Source organism: Mercurialis annua, linkage group LG1-X, assembly GCF_937616625.2.
Source record: "Mercurialis annua linkage group LG1-X, ddMerAnnu1.2, whole genome shotgun sequence".
NCBI classification, from domain to species: Eukaryota; Viridiplantae; Streptophyta; class Magnoliopsida; order Malpighiales; family Euphorbiaceae; genus Mercurialis; species Mercurialis annua.
This window is the reverse complement of record NC_065570.1, coordinates 64,312,803-64,329,098: the sequence shown is the minus strand read 5'-3', so window position 1 is coordinate 64,329,098 and position 16,296 is coordinate 64,312,803. Positions and strand designations below refer to the sequence as shown.

The window sequence follows — 16,296 nt, the reverse complement described above, 5'->3', positions numbered from 1 at the left end:
TTTTTCAAGTTAAACTTATTAAAAATTGTAGAGCTGGCTGCAATTGTTAATAAGACGGTGTTAGATTTTCAAGATTAAAATTAAAAAATAGTCTCTTATGTTTTCATTATTTTAGTAGTTTTAATTTTTTTGTTTTTACCATTTCACCATTATTTGAAAAATTTAGATTAAATATATTGTTTTATTAACTACTTTTTTAAATTGTTAAATGATATATCGTTTGTTTTGATATTTGACAAAACCTATCCTAAGATACTAGTATATATTGATTTTTTATTAACTTCATCTTTAATAGTTTTTCTATTTAGTTCTTATATTTTTAAGAATAATTTTATAAAGTTTTTGTTTTAATAAACGTTTGAAAGTGTGATGCATTTTTCAAGGATCGAATAAAACCGTTTTTGAAAACACAAAAATAGGACGACTTTATAAAACTGTTTTCAAAAATATAGGGATCTTAAAAAATAAAAACGTGAAGGGACAAAATAAAAAAAAAGAAATAGAAAGTACGAGGGGACCTTAATTAGGATAGACTACGTCTTAATATTTGTTTTTAAATTAACTCAACTGTAAGTCGTTTTAAAAAAAAATTAAAAAATATTCGAATGGTACATTGACATTTTCTTAAATAATCGAACAATAAAATTCCGACTTCCCTGAGTCGGAATCTAAATTCCACCATTGAACATAGTTGATATGTTATTCTATATTTGCAATTTTATTTGATAATTCAATGTCCCAATCATGATCTTTTGGTATATAATCTTTTAGTAAAACTTAAAGAGTAATTTTTTTTATCATAACAACAGAATTTAAAAATGAAATATGTTTTATGTTATATTTTTTAAAGAAATTATAATTTATCAACAAAGAAAGAATTTCCCTTACTCATGAATAGCTTTAATTATGGGTGTCAAAATGTTTCATAATACGCAAACACGTCTCACTTAAAACGAGTAATAATAGATAAATTTTTTTTTTATGAATTTGCACTTATATTAAAACCGCAAAAACATTCTAGTATTCAGAAGTTTAGGCACAATTAAAACTAAGACTATGAGAAATAATAGATTATTGCTGAAATTAAACATATATGTAACATAAACAAGTCGATCTGTTTAGGACATGACTTAAAATATGTCATCTCGTGTCATATCATATTAGTGTTTTCATATTCCATCAATTTAAATAAAGAAGATAAATGTACCATATTGATATGATTTATATACGATCTATTTATAATAAATTAAATTAAATGAGTCATGTTATATAATTCATAATCGATAAATTATACGAGTTGATATGCATAGCTTATTTAATTTTCGTGTTGTATTTGTGTTGACATAATTAATAAATGAACCATGTTTATAATTATTATAATCGACGCAACACAAACACGATCCGCCAACCGGTTTTGATAGGGCTTGTTCCGGGGAGTTGTAAGTTGATTACTATTAATTTAAACGATAGCATTCGTGAAAACTTCAACCAAGTTGCATGATTTCCCCATCACGTATCCTTTGGTATATACCATGAGACTTTTACCCATCAAATTGCTTGATGAGCCGAACAGATTCTGTTTTTATTCTTTCTTTAAACTGTATCTACCAATGGAATCTCGTTTGCCCCTTCCAGCTTCAACCAGCAATTAAATTCATAAATCAAGAAATGTCAACTCTTGAATCTTCATGATATTATATAAATACCCTGTTCATTGCCTTAATTTCTACATCAATATCAATCAAAATTAGCTTCTTTTTAATTCTTCTTCCTTTTTCAGCAAGAAAGATCGAAAATGGGAGATATTGAGGGATCTCCGGGAAGTTCCATGCATGGAGTTACCGGGAGAGAGCAAACTTTTGCATTTTCTGTTGCTTCACCCATTGTTCCATCTGACAACACTGCAAAATTTGATCTACCAGTTGATTCTGAGCATAAAGCTAAAGTTTTCAAGCTTTTTTCTTTTGCTAACCCTCACATGAGAACTTTTCATCTTTCTTGGATTTCTTTTTGCACTACTTTTGTTTCTACTTTTGCTGCTGCTCCGCTTGTTCCGATCATTCGCGACAATCTTGATCTGAGCAAAGCCGATATCGGAAATGCCGGAGTTGCTTCTGTTTCCGGCAGTATCTTTTCCAGGCTAGCTATGGGTGCAATTTGTGACTTACTCGGACCGAGATACGGTTGTGCTTTTCTGATTATGTTATCTGCTCCGACTGTGTTTTGCATGTCGTTTGTATCCTCCGCTGGAGGATACTTAGCCGTTCGATTCATGATCGGATTTTCTCTCGCAACTTTTGTTTCTTGCCAGTATTGGATGAGTACTATGTTCAACGGCAAGATCATCGGTACCGTTAACGGAACCGCAGCGGGATGGGGGAACATGGGCGGTGGTGCTACTCAGTTGATTATGCCGTTGGTTTATGATATTATACAGAGAATTGGTGCGACCCCGTTTACTGCATGGAGGATTGCATTTTTCGTTCCCGGCTGTCTTCATATTATAATGGGAATTTTGGTATTGACTTTAGGGCAAGATTTGCCTGATGGTAACCTTAGTGCCCTACAAAAGAAGGGCGAGGTTGCTAAGGATCAGTTTTCCAAGGTAATTTTGGATTCATCTCTTCTTGTGATACATAATTAAGTAAAATTAATCAAGTAATAACAAGGTTGTTTTTTTTGTAATTTGTTCAGATTATGTGGTATGCTGTCACAAATTACAGAACTTGGATCTTTGTCCTTCTCTATGGCTACTCCATGGGAGTTGAACTCACCACAGACAATGTTATTGCAGAATATTTTTATGACAGGTAATTATTTTTATGTTCTTTTTAACAATATGCGTATAAAGAGAAAACTTACATAGCGACCAACATAAGATTATATTTTAAAAATATATTTTATTTGATTGCCAAATATAATAAGAAAGTGATGAGTTACAACCTACGTAAGTAAAGTATAGTTAAAATTTGTACTATTTTAGTACGAATTAAAGTTTCGGTACCAAATTAAAATATATGGCAAAAATTTGGTACCGCTCTGATTATTTACTTGGAGAGAGTACTAATAATGCAAATCTTTGAAATAAATTTTTTTATAATTACTGAACTATAGACATTTCACATAACGAAATCTGTTGTTTTATTTGTTACTATATTTTACTAATTAAAATTTCATTTTTTTCTTAAACAAGAAGTAGTTAAATTCCGGCTAAAATTAATTAAGTAGTTTATGTGACAAGTGAATACTGACACATTGAATAAGCACATAAATTTCCGTTATTACATAAGTATTTTTTGCTCTTAATTGTTATACTAACCTCTTGATGTAAAATAAAAATTAATTTATCAAAATATAACAAATAAAGCAATGATAGCCGTTTTGAAAAGACTTATAGTTTAGTAACCATAAAATTATTATCCCCAAATCTTGTAGTAAATTTCGTCTTACTATGAACTTTTACTAACATAGTAACATATGTATGGAATTAACTACAGGTTCAATCTGAAGCTTCACACAGCTGGAATAATTGCTGCAACATTCGGTATGGCAAACCTTGTCGCTCGTCCATTCGGAGGATTCGCCTCCGATTATGCAGCCAAATACTTCGGCATGAGAGGAAGATTATGGGTTCTATGGATACTTCAAACCCTAGGAGGAGCATTTTGTATCTGGCTTGGTCGAGCAAACACACTTCCGATTGCTGTATTAACAATGATTCTCTTCTCTCTCGGAGCACAAGCAGCCTGTGGAGCAACGTTCGGAATAATTCCGTTCATTTCTAGACGATCACTCGGAATCATCTCGGGATTGACTGGAGCCGGTGGAAACTTCGGTTCGGGATTAACTCAACTAATATTTTTTTCAAGCACAAGATACTCAACGTCAACAGGTTTATCTCTAATGGGCATTATGATTGTTGCTTGTACTATGCCGGTGACACTCGTCTACTTCCCACAATGGGGTGGAATGTTCTTGCCGGCGTCTAATGATGCTAAAAGAGCAACTGAAGAACATTATTACGAAGCTGAATGGAATGAAGAAGAGAAGCAAAAGGGTATGCATCAAGGTAGTCTTAAATTTGCTGAGAATAGCCGATCGGAACGTGGCCGGAAAGTTGCCTCTGCACCAACTCCAGATACAACACCGTCCCGTGTTTGAGGAATGAAAAATTAATGGTTTCTTTGTTACTATAATTCTATATATATATATATATATATATATAAATAGGATTCTTGTTTTTGTTTTATAATTTTCTTGTTTGATATTGCTTTTGTTTTTGTATATCATATCTTATCTAATGAAATATATCCATATTGTTTTTTTAACTAAGAAATATATCCATATTGTTTAATATGTTAAAATAGATACTCTCTCATTCCAAAAGTTGGAAAAGTTTCATTTGATGATATCATTATTACATTAATATAGGTAAAACGCATATTTGAATCCATATACTATAACATGTTTTTCAATTGGATTCTTTCATTTTTATTCATCAAAATTGAGTCGTAAACATTAGGTTCTTCACGAAAATAAAATGTGTGTATTCTATACGCCATTAGTATGATAGTGATAAACCTTTTAATTTTTTTACAGTAATTTAATTTAAATTGGGTTCTTACACTTTTATTTTTGTTGAAAGTAAGTTCTTCGGTCGGTTTTTTTAGTTTTACTTGACATCTTTAATATTTTTTGTGACCAAAGAAACTAATGTCTACAAAATTAAAAGTGTGAGGATTTAATTTATACAAATTACAGTGGAGGGATTAAAATTACAAAACTATAATAATCCAGGAATCTAAATATATGTTTTGCCTAAAAATATTTGAAATTAAATTTTACTGATGGTATATAGTTATATTAATAGAAAAGATTATGATGACTAATTATTTTATTTATTATTAAGATGCTAAAACTATGAATACTTTTTTTTTTTATATCAATTTGTGATTGAGGAATTAATTCAATATTAAAAGAAATTGAATATTCGAATGTCATAAGCCAAGAATGACAGGAATTTATATGGTATTTTGTGGAGATTCTCATCAGGTTCCTTGATTTAAGGACAAGTTGACTTTAACACTAATAAATTAATAACAGTCATGATCATACCAAATTGACGATGGTGATTTATTTGAGAAATTAAATATACTTAATTGATAGTATATACTTAGTCAATGGAACGCCTATTTACGTAACATATACATATAGGCTTGAGATAGGGTGTAACCAAGGTGGGTTAATTTGTAATCTATTCAAGATTGATGTAAAAAGTATTTGAAGTGAACCCAATATTAATCGGACTGAGCTCGGTTTTGAGTTACCCAAGTCATCATCGAATTAAATTCAAATATTAAAAATACTCAACTTTATAAAATCGCAAGTTTAATTAAGTTTTGATTAATTATTTTATACCCTTAAAATTAAATAATTTTATAATATTTAAATTTAAATTTTTGTATTAAAATTTAATTTTTAAAATATTTATATCAATTGTGTACGGAATACAACAACATATATAGGAAGGTTTAGCCTTGGAGACTAAGACATGTATAGAAAAAACTAAGCCTATAATTAAGCATGTACAACGGTCTAATATAGCTAATATAGGAAACATGAGAATCAAAAAGATATAGAGAATATCTTTCAATACTCGCCATCAAGCGGGATCCAAAGGATTGATGGATCCAAACTTGCCCATGAGACGATGAAAGTGAGTAGAAGATGTAACTTTAGTGAACACGTCTGCAAGTTGATTGTTCGAGTTAACAAAAGAGAGATAAATAAGCTTCGATTGAATCTATTGACAAATATAGTGACAATCAACTTCTATATGTCTAGTCCTTTCATGAAATATCGGGTTTGCCGCAATATGCATAGCGGCTTGATTGTCAAAGAGTCATAGGAGAAACATAAGAACAATGAAGATCATCCAACAGACTTTTTAACCATGTAAACTCATATGATGCTGCTGCCATAGCATGGTGCTACTGATAAAATTACCAACTCGTAATACTCGATAAGTCGAGGTCGAACCCACAAGGATAGAGGTTAAGCGAGAATGATTTTCGTTTAAATCTTAATTCGTCTAGCAATAGAAAAGCATTTGTTTGAGGTTTAATAAGTAAAAAGAAATAGAGTTAATTACTTTGCAAACAAAAATATAAACTAAATTACTCAACAATTAATCAAACATGGATTTAAACAAGGGTTAATTGCAAATACATACACGAATTTTACCCTAATTTGCAATTACAATATAAACTTCGAAAGTTGGCAATGTCAGTAACCAACTTTCATTTTTTGGCAAATTGGTACACCGACCAATCATGCAACAACACATGGCGGTATATTACAATGTCCACGTTAGTGTTTTTCGTGTTTGGTGTATCGATTTGCCAAAAGTGTAAAGTTGTTCACTAACATTGCCAAGTTTCAAAGTTTATGTTGTAATTGCAAATTAGGGTAAAGTTCGTGTATAAATTTGCAATTAACCCTTTAAACAATAGGTAAAAAGCATTTAGAGGTCGCTAACAAATACCGCAAGTATCCTAGGTAATCGGGATTTTGTATTGAAGTAGGTTCGGGTCAAGCTATCCTAAGGCCTCAACGTTCCCTCTCTTGAGTCTAGAGTTAAGAAAATCACACTTTAATTAATAAGTCAAAATCTAAATCGCTCTTACGTAATTAGATTTTTTGTTATGGTATTTCCTTGGTCGATCTTTGGTTTCTTAGAGATCCAAAAAGCAAACAACAATCTCTTGTTCTAGCTCTTAGGCTGAGTATAGAGCCTTGGCTTCCCTTGAGAGATTCAATGATTGTCTTTCTTGCTTGGTGACTTGAAACACCCTTTACTCACTCTTGTGCAAGTGTACTGTGATAATGCCTTGATATGCTTAATTTGTATAGTACCTATTCTAAGTATAATGTTTGCATTATTTATTATTTTGAGGATATTATGCTTGGATAGGTGTTATTTTGTTGGTTATTTATGCAAGAAATTTATGAACCGAGAATCAAAGGAATTTACAAAAGAACGAAGAAAATATGCCAAATTGATTCTTATTTATGAACGGATAGTTTTGTTTTTTTTTTTTTCAGACCTCAAATGAGAAAGTGTTCTTCATATGAATTATTGTATACATCATAACATTTCTAAAACATCAAGAATTACAACATTCAGAGTTATAGTGCAGCCTATGAAGTTTTGAAGATTGACAAATTGCATGTTGCATTAGATGGTTTGCAGATTTGACCCTTTTCCATTAATTGGATATTTCGAAATACTTAGAGATCTCTAATGAATCATTGTTCTTCATTGAAATAAAGTAGACATCTCAAGCTTTCCAATGGTTCAAAAACCAAGTCATTTGGAGTTGTGTACAAATAGTTATGGCTGTCTAAAGTTGGTGGATATGCTGAAATCAGCCCGGCCGGGCATGAAGGATCCTGCCGGCCGGCTGGATGTGGAGGCCGGCTGGAAATACTTCAGAGACAACCTCCTGCCGGGCATGAAAGATTCATGTCGGTCGGCAGGAATGCCTTGGGTTGTAGGAATGTGCAACGAGACATAATTCGAATTTCCTAATTTCTCGAGGATTTGACTTTAAAACGACTTTCCGACTTTCATAAAGACTCCAATATCTTCCCCTATACAAAAGACTACTTCAAGGGTATGTAATATATCGAGTTTTTCATTGTTTTCTAGTTTACAAACACTTTAAGTTTTAGTTAATCTCTTTTAGTCCTTAGATTTATTTGAAGACATAAACCTTCAAAGCTTTGAGTCGAAGGCTTGTGTTCCAAATAATTCCAGATTTTTATTCAAGTATCTTTATTTCAATCTCTTGTTGTAATTATGATTATTATTATCAATTGTTTAGTTAATTCAAGTATGTCTAGCTAAATTAGTTGACTTGGAATATTGTGAGTAGTATGGATGCTATGTTTAAAATCTGAAAACTAATCTTTTATCTTTCTTTGTTAATGCAACCCTTTGTTATTGAGATTAATGCTTGTGATTAATTGGCCAATAATTGCATGATTTAAGATTGAATTGTGAGGAGGGGACTTAAGCAATTCGATCGGAAGAGATAACCAAGACATAATTACAAAGCATGGTCCGACCACCATGTTTACATTATGTTGTCTATGTAGATAACTTGTTCTTAGTGCTTTATTTATATATTGTCGTTTATCTTCTATCGTTCTATAAGCTGTGACAGCAAGAATGATTTGGGGTAACACACTACTAGAAATCCTTCCATTTGCGACGGAAATTAGCGACGGAATGCCTTTCCGTCGCTAATTTCCACATTTAACGACCGACTTGGCGACAGGAATGGCAACCTGTCGCCAATTTGGAGGGAAAACGATTACCGACGGTATTTCCGTCGGTAATCCGTCGGGGATTTGGCGGGCTGATGGCGGGAAGAAATGGCGCCTTTTTATTTTGGGGTTAGCGACCGGACTTATTAATCCGTCGGTAATATTACCGACGGATTACACAATCCGTCGGTAAATCATTTGGAAACGGTACGCACCGTTTCATTTAAGATTTACCGACGGATTACCGACGGACACAATCCGTCGGTAAATCTTAACCTAATATCACAGCGCCGCAGTCAGCAGCAGTTCATCTTCTTCCTTCTTTCTCTTTTCTCCATTTTGGCGATTTCTCCTCCCCTCCGGCGATTTCTGCTCCCATTCCGGCGCCATTGATACCACTCCTCTCCGGCTGCCCCCACTCCTCTCCGGCGCCAGTACTGCTGCCGCCACTCCTCACCGGCGCCACTGCTCCTCCACCGCCCCCACTTCTCTCCGGTGCTACTGATCTACGGTAAGTTAGTTTAGGGGTTTTATTAATTTTCATTTGTTTTATTAATGTGTTTTAGTTATTTAATTTTTTTATTTATTTTAACAAAAAAAATAGTTGCTGCCGGCCACCCTCCACTGCCGCCGGCGCCGCTGCCTTTCTCCGGTCTCCGGCCACCCTCCACTGCCGCCGGTGCCGCTGCCTTTCTCCGGTCTCAGGTCAGTATAAATCATTCAATTAGTTTTGTTTATTTTATTAAATTTAGGTTTAAATTAGATTAGTTAATATTATTAAAATTAGGTTTAAATTAGATTAGTTTTGTTAATTGATTAGGTGTTTTTTTAAATTAGATTAATTGATATTAATAGATTAGATTAAATTATTGTTTATTAAAATTTGTAAGTTTATTTAAATTAGGTTGGTATTATTTAAATTTACATTTTATTTAAATTGGTAACTTTTATAATAATATGATAGTTATATAAAATTAGGTTACTTTTTATATTTGTGTAAATCTATTAAAATTAGGTTAGTAAAGTAGACTAAATTTGTAATTGAAAAGAATTGAAAAGAATTGTTTTTTATTTTGCTTGGTAAAATTAGGTTATTTTATTAATACTATTTTATTTAGATGTTAGTTAATTAGGCTATGCATGTAAATAGAATAGTTAAATTTTTTAATAGTTGATTAATTTGGTTAAGTTTTATGTGAATTGGATTGTAATCGTAAATATACGTTTAATTGTGTTACTTGTTAGTTTTGAGAATTTAGCGTATTTAGTTAATAATAACTGTAATTAATATAATACTATCTGTAATATGAAACAGTTTAGATGAATGGTGTTGGTTATGTGGAAATGTGTATTGTTTGCTTGCAGGATTTCCCTGAAAAATGGGTGATGCTCATTTTTAGGGGAAATGCTGCCGGATTTTCGTTAAAAATATTATATCACTTAGAAAATTGAAAAAAATGTATCTTGATAAAGTATTAATTTGTATTTTTATAATCTGATCCAAAACTATTAATGTAGGTTTGTTTCTGAAGATTGCTGATAGCCGCTGATCATAGCCGCTGTTGTTTGTTTACATCGCTTATCTCCTATTTATTGCGGTTCTGCTCTTCAACAAGTAAGTGTTACTGCATTTTTGTATTCAATTTATAGTATTTAGAGTAAATTGAATAACAATTAACTTTATTTAACAAAGATTTTATTCACACCGAATAAAATCTTACCTAGCCGTAGAAACCCGTCCCGTGTGTTCAAGCGATTGAACGACACGGGATTGTACGTGTGTACAGTTCGTAAAACTGCCGTCGTCTGCGTAATTTGATCACGAAAAAACATATATGTATGGATATGGTATAAAAATATTCGGTAGTTTTCTGGCGTATGTTCTCCGGGTGGCTATTTAATATAGGCTGTGTAACGCTTATTCCTTACGGAATATATAATTAGCGTTACACACCCTATATTATGTAATGCACCTGGGGAACGACGCCGGAAGGCTGCCGAATATTTTTTCCGTATTCATGCATATATCGTGATCGAATTATGGGGCGCCAGTTTTGCGAATGGGATAGGACCCTACCCTTTTAGCAGTCAATTACATTGACTTTGCTATGTTGAGCTTATGAACCAGTACGTAATTGTACGTCCTCCAGAAATGAATCCAGACCGCAGCTGGATGTATACGAGGCATGACAGAGGCTTCCTGCCGCCAGATTTTTTCCCTAATCTTGAAGAGTTCGTGAATTTTGCTGTACAACATCCCGAGTGTATGAATGGAGAAGAGATAAAATGCCCATGTTCTAGGACAAAATGTAGAAATACGAATTTTCGAGATGTCGAAGTTGTGAAACTACATGTCTTGCAGTCTGGGTTTGTTCCAGATTACTATGTCTGGATTCACCACGGTGAGGTGAATGTCCCTCCTGTTGTTCAGCAGCCGGTTAATGAATACGATTACTATAATGAGGGAGGGGGAGATTTAAACTCCGGTCAGAGAATGGTTATTGATGCTGCTGGTCCTGAAGTTTTTGAGGAAGAGACCCCGAATGAAGAAGCTCAGAAGTTTTTTGATATGATGAGTGCGGCAGAAGAAGAAATATGGCCCGGAAATAGCAGACACTCACCCCTGTCCGCATCTGTTGAAATTTTGGATATTAAGTGTCGACATCAGGGGTCGATATCTTTAATTGACGACACCTGCCGTTTATTACAAGAACTGCTTCCAGAGAACAACAAAATGCCGAAAATTTTTGCTAATATCAAGAAGCTAGTGAAAGGTCTCGGGTTGCCGGTTGAGGTTATTGAGTGCTATTTGCACAACTGTATGATTTACTGGGGGGCGGACGAGGATTTAACCCACTGCAAAGTTTGCACATTTCCTCGGTGGAAACCTGTTACGAAAAGCAATTCGGCCAAAAGAAGGGCTAACGTTCCTTACAAAAAAATGTTTTATTTCCCTTTAACTCCGAGGCTGCAAAGGTTGTACGCTTCCAAATCCACGGCTAAACATATGACATGGCACGCTGAACATGAAATGGAAGACGAGAAGATGTGTCATCCTTCTGACTCTCCGGCGTGGAAACGGTTCAGTGAGTTGCATACAGATTTTGCTGATGAAACAAGAAATATCAGACTAGGCTTATGTACTGACGGGTTTCAACCATTTGGTAGTTTTGGAACACAATATTCTTCCTGGCCAGTCATTGTGACGCCGTATAATCTGCCTCCAGGCATGTGCATGAAGGATGAGTTTATGTTTTTGACAATACTTGTCCCGGGACCTGGAAATCCAAAAGACCAGATGGATATATTCCTGCAGCCGTTAATAGCGGAGTTGAATCAATTGTGGGAATCTGGAATTCGGACGTATGACGTTCAAAAGAGGCAGAATTTTCAAATGAGGGCGGCGCTTATGTGGACAATTAATGACTTTCCCGCTTATTCAATGTTGTCTGGGTGGAGCACATCAGGAAGACTGGCATGTCCGCATTGTATGGAAAATACCGAGGCATTCACGTTGCCCGATAGTGGTAAACAGTCCTGGTTTGATTGCCACAGAAAATTTTTACCTACGGGCCATCATTTTCGTCGGAATGTTACTGAATTTCGAAAAGGCAAACAAGTAAAGCACAAATTTGGAGGTGTGAGGACTGGAGATGAAGTATTAGCAGAGGTTGACGGTCTGGGGTTTAAGAGGGCTTATGAGACAGATGCTAAGGCTACGAATGCTGATCTATCTAAAGGCCGTGGTTGGAATCGAAAGAGTATCTTTTGGGATTTACCGTATTGGAAGACAAATGTAATCCGGCATAATCTCGATGTCATGCATATTGAGAAAAATGTATTTGACAACGTTTTTAATACCGTACTCAATGTACCTGGTAAGACGAAAGACACGGCAAAATCTAGGGCAGAGCTGAATAAGATTTGTGATCGTCCCGGTCTAGCACAAGATCAGGAAACCGGTAGATATCCAAAGGCTTTGTATGCTTTGGACAGGGATTTAAAAAAGATTTTGCTCGAATGGATTCAAAAGTTAAAGTTTCCGGACGGTTACGTGTCCAACTTGTCAAGGTGTGTTGATTTAAACAGTTTGAAGATGATGGGCATGAAAAGTCATGACTGTCATGTCTTCATGCAACGAATTTTGCCAATTGCTCTCCGGGAGCTTCTTCCGCCCGAAGTGTGGGAACCTTTAACTGAGCTAAGTATCTTCTTCAGAGAATTAACTGCCACATCGCTGAAAAAGGCAGATCTTGAGAGATTGGATCTTGATATCCCGAAGATACTGTGCAAGTTGGAACGTATTTTTCCACCGAGTTTTTTTAATTCGATGGAACATCTCCCGGTACACCTTCCATACGAAGCTATGATGGCAGGACCTGTTCAGTATCGTTGGATGTATCCGTTTGAAAGGTACTACATCTACAGTTCTATTTCATCGATCGAGTGGTTGGTACATGCATGAACTAATTATTTGATTATGCAGATACCTGAGAAAACTAAAAAATAAGGTCTCGAATAAAGGCAGAGTGGAAGGAAGCATCAGCAACGGATATTTATTAGAGGAAACAGCGAAATTTGCATCTTTCTATTTCAAGGATGGTGATCCGATGCTACCATGTCGGATGCAAAGAAATGAAGTTTGCGAAATGGACGTTGATGATGATGTCGACAGATTATCCATTTTCAAACCGAAAGGGCGACCTATAGGTGCTTCTCGGAACAGATATCTGGATGATGCTGAATATAATGCTGCCCGAAGCTATATCCTTCTGAATTGCACTGAAATCGAACCTTTCAGAGAGTATGTCTTCATATCCACATTTAAGTTCAATATTGAAGAATTTTATACAATTTGTCTTAATTCGCTCGTATTCTTGTAAATAGAGTTTTTGAAGGCGAGTTGTATGAAATCAACCCCGAAATCACACAGACCGAAGTTGTAGTCAAGTTGGAGAGTGAATTCGCCTTTTGGTTCGAGCAACATGTAAGTATTTATGTTGTTTTATCGTCGTAGTTGTATATATTATCGTGTTGATCCGTTTAAATAATTGTGCTACAGGTGAAATACCAAACTGTCTGTACCAATCCCTATATTCTAAGTCTTGCAGAAGGACCGCTTAGATCGGTCAAAACATTCAAGGGGTATTGTGTGAACGGGTTTAAATTCAATACTGAAGAATATGGGGAGGATCGGGTTACAATGAATAGCGGAGTTTGTGTAAAAGGATCACTCTACGGTCCGGCTGAAAGCGACTTTTATGGAGTGTTGACTGACATTATCGAGTTAGAGTATCCAGCTCTACTGATAAAAAGGACGGTCTTATTTAAATGTAATTGGTTTGATCCTACGAAAAAAGTTGGTATGTTAGCCCATCCTCGGTATAACATAGTGGATGTTAATCACAGAAAGAGGTACAACAAATATGAACCCTTCATTTTAGCTGAACAGTCCGATCAAGTACATTACTTACCTTATCCTAGCAAAAGGCGAGACAAAAAAGACTGGTGGGCAGTATGCAAGATAAAAGCTCGCTCTGAGATAGACATGCCTGCAACAACTGTTCCAGCTTTCCAAGATGATAGTGCAGATCATCTGCTCGATGTCATAACAAATGAAGAACCGACAAATTTAGTTGATCCGAATGGCGAGGCGGACGAGGCTGCATTACACAACCCTCCATTAATGGAGACGGAAGATGATTATCCACCATCTTCATCAGACGATGAAGACATTGGAGCGGCAGATAATATAGAAATTGCATGATTCGTTTAAGTGTCATTTATGTAGAATTTTGACTTTTATTTACATTTGTTGATGTGGTAATTTTATTTTGTTAATTATAAATTATGTGTTATGGTTTTTATAATAGTTGTGTTTATTTTTTTCTTGTCGAATATTTTTTTGTAATCTTTTTTGCAGATATGAGAGGTTCAGGTGGTTCTTCTGCCGGCCGAGGCCGCGGTCGGGATACAGTTCAGGGACGCGGACGTGGACGCGGCGACCCAGAGCAGGATGCCCCTGAGGACTCGGATCCCGGGGCTGAGCAGCAGGTGCTAGCTGCTAGACCTGCGCCGCGGAGAGCGGCGAGACAGCCGCAACCACAGGGCCAGCCACCAGCGACGGACGAGACTGGGAGGGTTAGAGTTACACCAGATGCTGCAAGGTATGATTGACAACTTTTTTTTAAAAAATAATTTAATTTAAAAAATGTGAAAACTAAGTGTTTTTTGTAATGTGCAGAGAAAAATTACTGGATAGCAGGAACGACAGCGGGACAGCATCTAGGGCGATCTTGCCCATTTTCCGATCTAGATGGTTTGCTGAGGGTTCCTCGTGGAAGAAGATTACAGCAGAGCATAAGGGATTCTACTTCGAGGAGTTCAAGGTTGTTAAATATTTAAAATTTTAAATATATGTTTAACTTTCTTTTTGATTTCTAATTATATTTATTTTTTAATGGTTTGCAGAAGGGTTTTTGCTGGGACCCGACCTACCCTGAGGATCTGATTAGAGGGGTCTTCTACCGACATGCGGGCAATCGGTATAAAGATACTCTCCACAACATGAAGCCGGATAAAAAAGAGGGCAGTGTTAGTGCTGATACTTGGGCGTCATGGAAGCGAGACTGGGATACTGCTGAGGCTAAGAAAAAGTCCGATATAGCACGAGCTAATCGGATGAGTGAGCCGTCCGGAGCTGGCACCGGACCTGTTCGACATACCGCAGGATCGCGATCGGCTACGAGGCATAAGACAGTTATGGTATGTTTTTAATATTAATTAATAATCATGTTAAATATTTTGTTTATCTATTAATTAATTTGTTCATTTCATATAATAGACTGAGGAGCTTGGTCGAGAGCCCACTTTGGCTGAGTTGCATGTACGGTTGCACCTGACCAAAGCAGATCGGACTGTCTTTGTTGACAAGAGATCAAAGGATAAAAATGTAAGTTTTAACCTTAAGTGACTGTTTAATATGACTTATATATAACTTTAATTATATAGACGTTGTTTATAGGATGTTTACGTGTTTGTTGTGGGTGTTGTGATTGCTGTTACTTATAGTTGAACAGAGTGTCTGTAGTTTTTGCAGGATGTCCCTGAAAAATGGGTGATGATCAAATTATAGACAAAATGCTGCCCAATTTTAGTTAGAAATGTAGGTTTAACTAATTTAAAAATTTGTATTTTTTAAATCTCAGGACCGTTTTCAGGCAGAGCTTGCTGCAGCAACACAGTCTCAGGCAGCTGGAGAAGGGAGTTCGTCGACTCCAGAGCCGATCGACGAGAACGAGCTGTTTTTGTCTCTCGAGGCAGTCAAGAAGCAGCGAGTCTACGGTATTGGATCGGCTTCAGCATCCTACATCGGCCAGAGCAGCGCTAGCCGATTGCGCCGCGGCGGATCATCCCAGCAGGGGAACGTTAGTACTGAGGACATAGAGCAGCGTATTGCTAGGGAGGTTGAGGAGCGGCTCGAGCAGCGGATTCGTACTGTGGAGGCGGGTTTCGAAGAGCGGGTCGAGCAGCGGATCCGTAGTGTGGAGGCGGGTTTCGACGAGCGGATCCGTACTGAGCTTGCACGGCTGATGACTACACTCCCACCCGAGTTACGCCCGCAGTTCCCACCACCCTCACCCCCTCCTGCTGATGACACCACCAGTTTAGAGTAGGCTTGTGATACACTTGGACATATTTATGTTTTTTGTTCGTATACTTTAATATTAATGTTTTTTGTATGCTTTTTGACGTTTATATATATATTACGGATTTGGTTATATATATTTATTGTTTCTTATGTATGTGAATGGTATATTTAACAGGTCTAACGAATAACAGAAAAAATATGAAAATAAGCCGTAAAAAAATAAAATTTTGCCAAAAATAGGTAATTTAGCGACTACCTTTTTTAACTTTAGCGACGGATTTTCCGTCGCTAAATTAACATGACACGACTGTTTC

The 16,296-nt window shown here is 35.8% G+C and overlaps 2 protein-coding genes across 2 annotated transcripts; both read left to right on the top strand.

Moving 5' to 3' along the window:
• The first annotated feature begins 1,584 nt into the window (after positions 1–1,584).
• Positions 1,585–4,322, top strand: LOC126681266 (high-affinity nitrate transporter 2.1-like). Its single transcript, XM_050376776.2, has 3 exons — positions 1,585–2,605; positions 2,695–2,810; positions 3,498–4,322. The coding sequence occupies exons 1-3, from the start codon at positions 1,796–1,798 to the stop codon at positions 4,159–4,161; spliced, it is 1,590 nt and encodes a 529-aa protein (XP_050232733.1). The 5' UTR covers positions 1,585–1,795; the 3' UTR covers positions 4,162–4,322.
• Positions 4,323–9,861: 5,539 nt separating this feature from the next.
• LOC126674832 (uncharacterized) lies at positions 9,862–16,007 on the top strand. The gene is made up of 6 exons (XM_050369356.2): positions 9,862–9,946; positions 14,255–14,498; positions 14,576–14,720; positions 14,803–15,096; positions 15,176–15,283; positions 15,540–16,007. The coding sequence occupies exons 2-6, from the start codon at positions 14,257–14,259 to the stop codon at positions 16,005–16,007; spliced, it is 1,257 nt and encodes a 418-aa protein (XP_050225313.1). The 5' UTR covers positions 9,862–9,946; positions 14,255–14,256.
• The last annotated feature ends 289 nt before the right edge of the window (positions 16,008–16,296 follow it).

Excerpts from the sequence above, each read along its gene's own strand:
- LOC126681266 (XM_050376776.2), top strand. The coding sequence starts at position 1,796 with ATGGGAGATATTGAGGGATCTCCGGGAAGTTCCATGCATGGAGTTACC. Across the intron at positions 2,606-2,694 it reads CTAAGGATCAGTTTTCCAAG|ATTATGTGGTATGCTGTCAC; the intron begins GTAATTTTGGAT and ends TAATTTGTTCAG. Across the intron at positions 2,811-3,497 it reads GCAGAATATTTTTATGACAG|GTTCAATCTGAAGCTTCACA; the intron begins GTAATTATTTTT and ends AATTAACTACAG.
- LOC126674832 (XM_050369356.2), top strand. The coding sequence starts at position 14,257 with ATGAGAGGTTCAGGTGGTTCTTCTGCCGGCCGAGGCCGCGGTCGGGAT. Across the intron at positions 14,499-14,575 it reads GTTACACCAGATGCTGCAAG|AGAAAAATTACTGGATAGCA; the intron begins GTATGATTGACA and ends TGTAATGTGCAG. Across the intron at positions 15,097-15,175 it reads CGAGGCATAAGACAGTTATG|ACTGAGGAGCTTGGTCGAGA; the intron begins GTATGTTTTTAA and ends TTCATATAATAG.